At 35.6% G+C, this 10,681-nt stretch overlaps 1 protein-coding gene across 3 annotated transcripts; it reads right to left on the bottom strand.

The window, feature by feature from the left end:
* Nucleotides 1–453: 453 nt before the first annotated feature.
* On the bottom strand, nt 454–9,594 carry LOC113756391 (protein kinase and PP2C-like domain-containing protein). 3 transcript variants are annotated; one of them, XM_027300077.1, is made up of 12 exons: nt 9,403–9,594; nt 9,179–9,296; nt 8,856–9,022; nt 7,194–7,261; nt 6,755–6,978; nt 4,852–4,903; nt 3,659–3,812; nt 3,278–3,403; nt 2,117–2,186; nt 1,808–2,027; nt 1,592–1,696; nt 454–659 (listed from the first exon to the last, which is right to left on the bottom strand). In XM_027300077.1, the coding sequence occupies exons 1-12, from the start codon at nt 9,515–9,517 to the stop codon at nt 552–554; spliced, it is 1,527 nt and encodes a 508-aa protein (XP_027155878.1). In that variant the 5' UTR covers nt 9,518–9,594; the 3' UTR covers nt 454–551. The 3 variants fall into 3 exon arrangements, with proteins under 3 accessions (XP_027155878.1, XP_027155875.1, XP_027155876.1); XM_027300074.1 differs by having other exon boundaries at nt 3,278–3,812; XM_027300075.1 differs by lacking the exon at nt 454–659 and having other exon boundaries at nt 1,621–1,699; nt 3,278–3,812.
* Nucleotides 9,595–10,681: the final 1,087 nt, after the last annotated feature.

Raw genomic sequence — 10,681 nt, forward strand, 5'->3', positions numbered from 1 at the left:
TTTTTTTTTTAAAGTGAAAACACCAAGGTGTCAATTTCTAACAGCAGTTTTACTCCGACGTCAATCTAATTTTGTCTAATAAAAAATACTTTGTTATTCTGGATTAAGTGCTAACACTTGGGTAAAACTAAATGGACTTCAATACTAAGTAAAAGCAAATCTATGCCACTTCAAGGTACAAAGACACCTGAATTGAGATGATTGCTATAAAGCTTTCCTTCCTTTCCTTTTCTCCTTTTTGGTAAAAAGGAGCAGAAGGGGGATTTCCACCACAGAACATGCAAAACCGTTTACCATGAAGTTCTTGAAGTTATTTACAGCTGCAATATAGCAGTAGTATAACTATGCTAGCTGCATCTTCATTAGAAACAATTCCAAACAACAAAACAGAGAAAGATTCAAATAGTCACAGTTTGCAAAATTTGGCCTTGAATTTTGAAGAAATAACAGTAATGACTCATCAAGAAATGCCAAAATTAGAAATTAGGAAGCATTAATATCGTTAATCCTCTGCTGAATCCAAATTCTAAAGGTCATCAAGTTACCAAAACTCAATTTCTTACAATGTATTCATCTGCTGCAGAGAGTATGGTTTCAGTTATCTCAGGTTCAGCTGTTACAGCAGGCTTCAGATCATCATCTCCAATAGACCGTGTAACCTGTTGAGGGAAAACGTTTGATCAGTCAGTTGAAAAACCACATAATTCTTTCAATATGCAAAAGTTAATCACAAAATTGCCTTTCTTGATATTTGTAAACATCAATTGCTTTTCTTCTTTAGACGTCTGAAAATGGAGTTGTTTTGCAAGATAGAAATTGCATGAAAATTGTTTGATTTGTTCAATGGTGAAGCATTTTTGGGATGCATTGAAAGGAGATGTTTACCTTATCCTCGCCACATAAGGGTATGTATCTTGTTATGCTTTTCAAATGGTGAAAACATAAGAGAACCCATAAGGATAAAGAACTTCATCAACATCACCATATAGTCGCTTAATTCATCAAAAACTCAAATGATAACTACCTCTAATAAGAATTTTCCTTTCAACAAAAAGTCCTATAAAATTCAAGTTAATTCAAATTTATGATTCTTGTTCCAACTGGAAAACAAACTAAAATTGTGATATTCATATGGATTGAAGGAAATTGAAAAGGAACAAGACTAAGTTCACTGATACGACCATTTACAAAATGTCCTTAGGATTTTGGAAACTTTCTTGAGATTCCTGATGCAATTATTGCCTTAGCTCTGTGATGCCTAAAGGTTTCTAAGACAATTTCCAAGACTCCTCCTTGTCTTATTCTAGCACCATTTTTTGCTGCAGCTCTTTGCCTCTTTTTGCTTGCAGCCCCTGATTGTTTCTTAATTGGTATTTTGTGCCCTACCAAATTTCCTACCTACATAGTCAACTTTGGGTGCTACAGCAATATCATTATTTTCTCCTTTTTGTTGTGAAAGTGTCACTTGTATATTGCAGTATGGATGGGAAAAAAATAGGAAAAAGTCCATTGGAGAGACCAACACTCACTATTATTAATAAGCCAAAAAGATACAAAAAAACAGTGTTAAAAGGCAAAAGATTGGAGAAACCTGGAGAGCAGCTTGACCAACCCTCCATGTATCAATTTGCCATTTGACTTGGCCACCAGCACTAATGACACGTTCTCTCTCTTCAGACCAACTTGCAACATGATCCTACTATATTAACGTCACTTAATTGGTAAACCTGAAACTTTGTGCAACAAGGCACCACCAAGACAAGGATACAAGGTCTCTCACTTATTAGAAAGTCAAGTCCCAACTCACCCTGCTTAAAGAATATGGATGACCAGAGCGGCACAACATGGTTCTGCAGTCACCAGCATTAGCAACAAAAAGCCTATTTTTTACAATAAGAGCAGTGACTGCAGTACAACCAGGATGCCAGTCTTTCTTAATAACTCCCTTGGATTTGCGACGAGAATCTAGTTCTTCCCTGAATGCAGAGTCTGTCTTGACGAATGCTTCGTAAAGGGCATCAGATGGGCTTATCAACAAAACAGAAAATAAGACAGATTTTTTCTGGTAACAATCAGGATATACATAAAATATATAGTCAAATAGGGCAAGAAAAACCTGCTCATGGAAGCTAAAGTTTGCAGAAATCCAGGTAGTGCTCCAGCTGAAAACTCTGCAGCTGCTGCACCTACATGTCCTTCAGTTGATTACCTAGTATTCTTGAGCTTATAGTCCCTCAAAATATTACAAGAACTTTTAAATATTATTGCCACAAACACCTTAACACTTGTGAGAACAATCTCCAATATCAACTCATGATGGGTAAACGGATATGGGCTCAAAGCAAAACTACCTTCCACTTTTCTGACTAAGAGATAGGCTAACTAGTCTGTGAATGCACAAAAACTGTATGTAGAAATTGCACTTCTGTTGCATCTAGTTGTTGGAATTTATTTACTGGCGGAGAGCTACCAACCCTCTGAATACATCTTTCCCCATCTACTCTTTACCATGAAAGGTAAGTCTTCTAGAGAAAAACAAAAAAGGCTCCAAGTAGATACAAGAAATTTAAAGTTTGTCTTTGAGGATGCACAGTTAAATACGTTTTCTACATAAGCAACAAAAGATTGGTTTCTAGAAAGTAATTTTATGGAGCACATCTTTCAAACCTCTTCGCATTCCTCTTAATGAATAAAAGGACAAATTAGCTAACAGATTTTATTCAATGATGTCCACTAAGTATCTGACTTAAGAACTGTGATAACTAACAGATCACTTCTTCAGCATAATGGCCTTTTAACTAGCAGAAAAGAAACGATTGCAAACTAGCTAGGAACAACAGATGAAGGGAAGAGAGCAATTCAGAGTTTTCAGGTTCATTCTAGAGCTTGATAGCCATTAATTAAGAGCATGAAAGAAAATATTGCAAAATAGATACGATAAACAGATAAAGACAGGAGAGCAACAGAAAGTTCTTAGGCACATAAAATGACGGAAATAGCTGTCCTCTACTTTTTTTTCTTTTTTGTTTTATTTACTCTAATCTTTCTTCCCCAACAAGAAAGTTAATCTTCAGTCCCATAACATGAATAAACTTTGGCAAACACTCAAACCAGATACTACTAACCATTCAAACAAAGAGAAGAATGAAAGTAAGCATAGTACTGAAGCAACTTAATCCATCTTCCAGTTCCCATCCAAAAACAGAAATCAGTAAAGCCTATGGTTTCTAGAAGGGTATCAAAGGCACGTCATCAGAATTAGAAAGTAGGTACATACCACGATGGCCGTCAAAAATTCCAAAGGCATGAATATCCTTTTCATCACACAAATGAGGCATAAGAAAGTGCCTATCCTCCATAGTTTCCCTTCTTCCACACGTTGCAAAGGAACCCCAAGATACTACTGGAGAATAAGCAAAAGAATCAGCAGATGAATCAACCGAGACTCTGAAAAAGGACTCTGGCATAATAGATGCTTCTTTTGAAGAATATTTTCCTTGCGTGAACCAGTTTATGCTCTCATGAAAACTTCTAGAATTTGTAACATTTGAATGCTCTGGGGTTACAGAAGGTTGAATTACGGCCATTTCCTCTCTATTATTGCTGTTTTCAAGAATTGCATCCAGTTCCACAACTATATCATCAAAAGAAGGCCTACTTTCAGGATCTGCATCCCAGCATCTCTCAATTAAAGACAACACACTTGCTGATGCACCCAATTTACTACTAGCAAGTACAGGTCGCAATCCTTCAGATACAACAGCTGCTGTAAGTTTTTGCTCAGTATAGTTCATTTCTAGCACAGTGTGGGCCTATAAAGCAAAGTTGCCTAAGATCACTTAGTTAACAGAACAAGTAGACTTATAAAGTTAGCAATATAGAGCTACTTAATTTTGCATAGAACAGAAAAGCACTTGAAAGACAAATAAATAAATTCCTTGCTCTTTCCTTCTTTTCTTTGAAGGAGAGAAGGGTTAAAAGTATCACCACGACATTGAAAAGAACTCTTTAAGCAGAAGTTTGACAGACAACAGGACATTGGAGGACCATATCGTTAAGAGACATCCTGCTTAAATTGCAAATAAACTGCTAAACTACATAAGGCTTTGATAGGTACACTTAAGCCATAAAGCCCAAGGAAAGGGGGAGGGGTGGGACAAATCCTCTCTCAACATGGCACCCACCCTGTGATACATCTCGAAACGAAATCTCATCAGCTGATTCAAAAACTAAGAACATTGAATATCATTATCTGAGATACAGGCTTCATTCTTTAACCTTCTAAACAGCATAGTTTCACCAAAACCATAGCTTGCAACCCCTTTAAAACCAGCCAGTTCTTTAGCCTTAAACACGCCTGACTTATCATGAAGATGGCCAGGAAGAGAACCTTAGCAAAAATCAAAATCCAGTTTCACACAAAACAACACATTCTAAACTCGTTCATCTTCTTCAACCGTTATATACTCTAAAAAATTTACAGCAAGGTGAAAAGCATAATGAGAAAGTCAATTGCTAGGAGTTCTCATAAAAGTATTCCACTTATCAGCCATTTTAGTACAAATACCATTCACGTAGATAAAATTAAAAAAAAAAACTTTCACATAATTATCATTATGCTAATGGATTATAAAACTAATCGATCAGCTTGTGTTCGAGACATATCAATTCCCGTTAGGTAACAAAACTCCCACTTCAATGAATCTCAAGTCTCAGTTTCTGGGTTAAAAGAAGAAAAGAATAGGCAATACAGCTTGTAGACGAAACGAACATGAGCCACAAGAAATAAATACTTATTGCTATCATCATAATGGTAAGAAGTATCAAAAAGGAAACACTGAGAAAGTTAACCTGGGCTTCTGCACGAAGATCAGTATATGGGACAACCCCAGTAAGAAGCTCGCTGCAGTAGACAAAATTCCAAGAAATCAAACATATGGAATAATCAGAAAAAATGATGACAAAAAATTGTTGTTGATAAAAGAAGAGTGAAAGTATAAATTTCAGGATCAGGCACCAACACAAAATAGAACATAGCTAATAGAAAGTACAGATGATAATAAATGCACATATCATTAGTTAAGTCTTTTTCTAATACCAAACTAGCAGTCGCATTTGTGTGAGCAAGATGATAATAACTAAAAAATTAACTTCAGCCAAGTTTTATTAAGTACATACAACAAAAGAAATTGAAGATGCATTTTGCTTAGACGACACTGTGAACATTTTTCAGAAGCTAACATGCTCTTCATGGATTGTTCTGCAATTCTTGTTAAACAGAATAAGTGACAATCTAGGTCGAGGAATTTATTGAACATCAGCTTAACATTTCAGCGAAATTAAAAAAAAGTTAGTTATTATTTATCTAAAATAAGAATGAAACACAGGAACTAAGAGTTTCAGGTTTCATGCTTTCTTGACTATGACCTATTTAAAATATCATAGATGGTTTGTAGGTGTCTCTTACCATCAGAAAGCATCATTTGGTACTGTTTACTCTCAATTTGTACAAAGAACCAGCCAAACCAGGATATATTTGTCAAAAATAAAACACTGCTCAGGTATTCAAAAAATACCATAAGGTTGTAAACATCAAAATTTTCTCACTCAATGAACCCATATTTTGTTCCGTTCCATTCTATCAATGTCCCCACCAAGATAACAGGTTTTAGAAATAGGCAAAACAAAACAGAATGAAGGCATTCCAACAATAAACACGGCCTTGTTAACCTTGATTCGTCCATTCAATGACCCCATTTTTTTGTTTCCTATTGTTGTACTCACCCAAAGGTACCAGTTACTATTGAATAGTAAAAGTTCACACCAAAAGAAGTAAATAAATAAATGCAGGCACAGTTTATTATAGCCACTAAATGCACAGACATTGGGTTAAAGCATTAGCATTCTGCACATCCTCCAAAAGAATTTTACTACCCTTTTTCCATTTCACTTAACTGCATAAGATCAGTTTCATATGACGTTTAATTCCTTATTCCAAATAGCACTATATCCCCCCCGAACAAGAACCTGAGCAGAGCAGATTGTTAATTCACAACCTACAGGGGCTCTGCACCTTGGCCTGTCTTTGGATTTTCACTGAAGTAACGGAGATGTAATGTCTAAAAAGAACAGGTTTATTGCTAGATTCAGTAAATGCACACCACATTGGATAACATGCTAGAGGCAATTCTTGTCTTTCCTGTGATTGTGTAACTTCCATGAAAGTTCAAGACAAGAACTGCTGTAGATTTTCCAGTTCTCAATCTTTAGAAGCTTCTGCACATTTACCTGTTTCTGGCTGTTTACCAAACTAATGGAGAGGAAATGTCTAGGAGAAGTCGATTTATGCCTAGGAATTATAATTGATCTTTTAAATAGACAGCAGATTGGATGGTCTGGTAGAGGTATTTCTCATTTTTCCTGTAATGATACAACTTCCATGATAGTTCAACACAACTGCCTTAAATTGAAAATGAAATTTGGATATATATAGTTGCCGTGTCAAATGATGAGGAGATACCAAAATATATGCAATGTAATGCTGAAATGCATTTGTAGCTACCAAAAGACCTAGAGAAAAACTATGCCATGAAAACACCGTGACATCAAAAAAACATTCAATCTCCGGAACCAAAAGGATACCTTGTCAGGAATGTTTAGTTTGCAAAATTAATTCTAGTACACATGCATTTTAGTTAAATTTGTTAACAGGTTCATCCATAATACATGAAGATTAGCTTTCACCAGTACTTACTTCAATGATACACCAAAACTGTAGACATCAGATTTTTCTGTCTGTAAATCTTTCGTCAGTATTTCAGGTGCCATGTATATGAGGGTGCCAACCATATTCCTTTTGTGGAAACCTCCGGTTGGTTTACCTGATGGTTTCCAATTACCAATTGAAACTTGCTTAAGATCTCTCAAGTATTCTGCCAAACCAAAGTCTGCCAAATGTGGACGGAGGTTCCTGTCAAGCTGCATGACCCAAATGTCTGTTATCCAAATATATTAATACAACACTACAAACTTTAACAGCCAATAAAACAAAGTAGTTTTCTTGTACAAAGTAATTTGCAACTTCCAGTTGGACCAGTCAAGTATAACTATGTTTTTGAGGGAATAACCAAAAATACATATTCCTGACACATAGCACTTGTGCAGGAAAATTAGAAAGTTGGCAAAAACCTTACAAGAATATTTGACGGTTTCACATCTCTATGTACAATCCCAAGACTATGTAGATACTTCAGAGATTTTGCTGTAAACAGAAACAAGAAGCACTGTAATAAACCACCATCATGGATGCAGTTCTCAAATTCTGTTGATTCAATAGGAACTTTATGACAGGATTTGCATAAAAACTGGGAATTTGAGCTTTCCAAATTGTTCTAATATCTTGCTATGTTGAACAAGTACTTTAAAGTTCGTCCATCTTTAAGACGTTAGCATATCAACAGAAAAGCATCATCTCAAGTCCTGTATTTATCAAATATTCTTCTAACACATCATTTCCTACATTGATAAGATGTCATATGATCTTAAGAAAAAATATCTATTTCCCCAAAGTAGTTCTTGTTTCTTTTCCAGCCTTCAAAATTAGATACCTATAGAAAGAACGCAGCATCTACACAAGAAGAAGAAAGGAAAGAAGCTATCATGCTTCTAGATAAAGCAAGAGATGCATAATGGAGCTTACAGGTGTTTTACAGATCAAAGGGAAAAAATGTTTGACCTGTAAATGAACAAATCCTAGGACAAAAATTCATGCAGATACTCGAACTATTGTAAAGGGTCAGGAATGCAGGTAATTCAAACCAAATCTAAAACACGAAGGATGCACATGAATGCTTGATATTATAAAACTTAAGTCCTTCAATACAGCACAAAGTTCTATCTAAAAAGTCATATATGGGGTGCCTGTAGGTCAAATAAGGCAACATACAACAGCTACAACAAAGTTTGGCACATTAAATGCTATACAGTATCTGTGCCAGACAACTGACTCCAAATATACTTTTAATCAATAAATGGTCAATCAAACAGATCAATGGAGTGTCTGTTTCTATTTTAGTCAGCTAAGCAGAGTACAAATAACCAACTTGAGATCCCAAGCTATCTTGAAATGGTGCTCCAGCTCAGTTTGCTTATGTTTTGATGAAATATTCAGCTCTGTCTGGCATAGCTCATTTTTTACAGCATCAAAAGCGTAATTTTTGTTTCTATAAAAATCTTTAGATTCAAAAAGTGATCAGTTCACCAACATCAATTAGTAACAAGCAAAAACCAAATCTATAACTGAACAACTGGCCTCCAAATTTTGCTTTTTTCCCTCATGTGAGCCAGTTTCATATTGTTCTACTACTTTAACTTATTATCATATTTGATGGCCAAATGCTGTTGACCAAAATTCAAGGGCACAAATGTGCTGAGCATGGTAGAAAACAGACTTCAAAAGATCCAAATGTCAAATGAACTTCAAATAAGGAGGAGGATCAGTCATTCTGTCCATTGCAAAGTTGGATTCTTAGCACACCACACAAATCTTTTTACTCAGTATCATTCTATGAGTCCTCCGCATGAAAATTTTTAACAGTAAAATACAGAAGTGAATAAGCAAGTACAAGAATTTCTTCAATCTGGACTCAGTTAAATTCTCTACCCGAAGGCCTATGCTAATGCTCTTCAGTTTTTAATTCCCAAGTACCCTAAATGGATAATCAAAGCTCACATTTTACCGTAAAAAGTTCATCACACTTATCATCATTCCAACTCAATCCCAAACTTCCTGTCTATGCACGTGAGATCGAACAAACCAACAAAATGCTACCAAAATTCACACGAACAGAATATACCTAAATCCAACGCAATGTGAATCACTTGATCGAAGGTTGGTACCCATTCATCCACATGTAATTTCTCCGCAAGATTTCCGCACTCATAAAACTCGAAGAAGAACATATAATTTGGCGGCCGAGCATGCGCTGCTACTAGCTTAGCTATCCCCGGATGATCCAACTTGCTTTATTAGTCAAAACATCAAAAGCCCCCCAGCAACAAAAGGAACAGAAAAGTAAAAATGAAAAGAATCAGCAACAAAGTTCAATCTTCACAAAAACAAATAAAAATTGCATAATCATATCTAATGGGTAAAAGGGTTAGTAAAGAGAAATTTGACCAGAGTAATTGCAATTGCTTATGGAACTTATCAATGTCTTCAGAGGTGGACAAAATGGGCTTTTTCACTGCCAATTTTTTACCATCAAGAATAGCATCATACACCACACTCTCCGCCCCTGCAAATCAAATTCAACACAAAGCAAGTAACCGCATCAATCTCGTCAAGTTCATATTTTCACAGAAAAAAAAACAATTGGGAAATTGGTGGATTCAATCTACTACCTCGAGCAATTGGGGATGAGAGGGAGTAAGAAGAAGGCGGGAGATGAAGAGGGATTGTTTGGCTATGACAACAACCCCGAATGCATGTGTTTGGTTCCACAATTTCCAGTCCCATTTCTGCCTTAGTCTCCTCTGCGTAGAATGTGTTGTTTTATTGTGTATTGAGTTGCTGTGAAGGAATATTTTACTCGCAAGCTAATTAGTTTAAGCAAAAAAGAAAAAGGTTGGAAGCAAGTTAGTTTAAAGACAAAAAATATTTGGATGGCAAGTTAGTTATGACAAAAGGAAGTTTCGTTTCTACATCCAATTGGAAATGCAATTAAACCATTTTTGTTGGGTCAAAATTTTGAACCAAAACTGCTTTCCAGTCTTTTGATATTTCGGCCAAATGTTTTTAGTCCCAAAGTATGTAATTTGTGCAAATTAATGCTAATATTTTTTAGTCTCGACACATAATTTTAAAGTATTTTTTTACTTTAAATTTGTATGTTTTAAGTATTTTTGAAATATTTTTTCAAAAACCCCCAACCTAAGCCTCTACCACTCCCTCCTCCACCCCACCTACTTCTTCCTCCACCAACTCCCACTTGCCGCTTTCTTCCCTCCCCGATTCCTGCTATCATCCCTTTCACCATTTTTATTTTTCCCACCCTTTCCTCTCCTTCCTCTCTGTTTCCCTCGCCATCCTGCCCATTCCACCAATCTAGCAAAAGAAAATGGGAGGAGTAATTATCTACTACAACAAATCTCAATTTTAATGAATGATAAATGTTTTAAATGTTCAAAACAACAAACACTTCATAATATTTTTAAAAGTAAATAGCGAGTTTAACACCATGTAAAATAATTTTCATAATTTAATTTCTGATATGAATTTCACCAAAATAAAACATAAAATATACAACTCCTCAAGGATACATCGAATTAAAACGCTAAAACCAAACCAACCCAAAGAACTTACATAGGTATCATTCACCCGTGCATTGCGCGGAAGCACTGACTAGTATTATATTGTATAGACTCATTGATACAGAATGTCAATCATTGTATAGTTTATGCAAGTATACAAACGTTTCATCTGCAGCAGTTTGTTAATTAGTGTAATCATTTGGAAGGTCACTCATGTCCACGATCTCTCATAATTAACTTGTTTGCTTGCGAGTTTAAGAAAAATTTTAGCACAAACATTAATTATGTGAAATCTGTAAAGTGGACTGTATGGTATCGAACTAGAGGGCAACTAACTCTAGCAGCTTAAGGTTGAAGCAATGAAATAATA

Source organism: Coffea eugenioides, unplaced genomic scaffold, assembly GCF_003713205.1.
Source record: "Coffea eugenioides isolate CCC68of unplaced genomic scaffold, Ceug_1.0 ScVebR1_2252;HRSCAF=3243, whole genome shotgun sequence".
In the NCBI taxonomy this organism is placed as follows: Eukaryota; Viridiplantae; Streptophyta; class Magnoliopsida; order Gentianales; family Rubiaceae; genus Coffea; species Coffea eugenioides.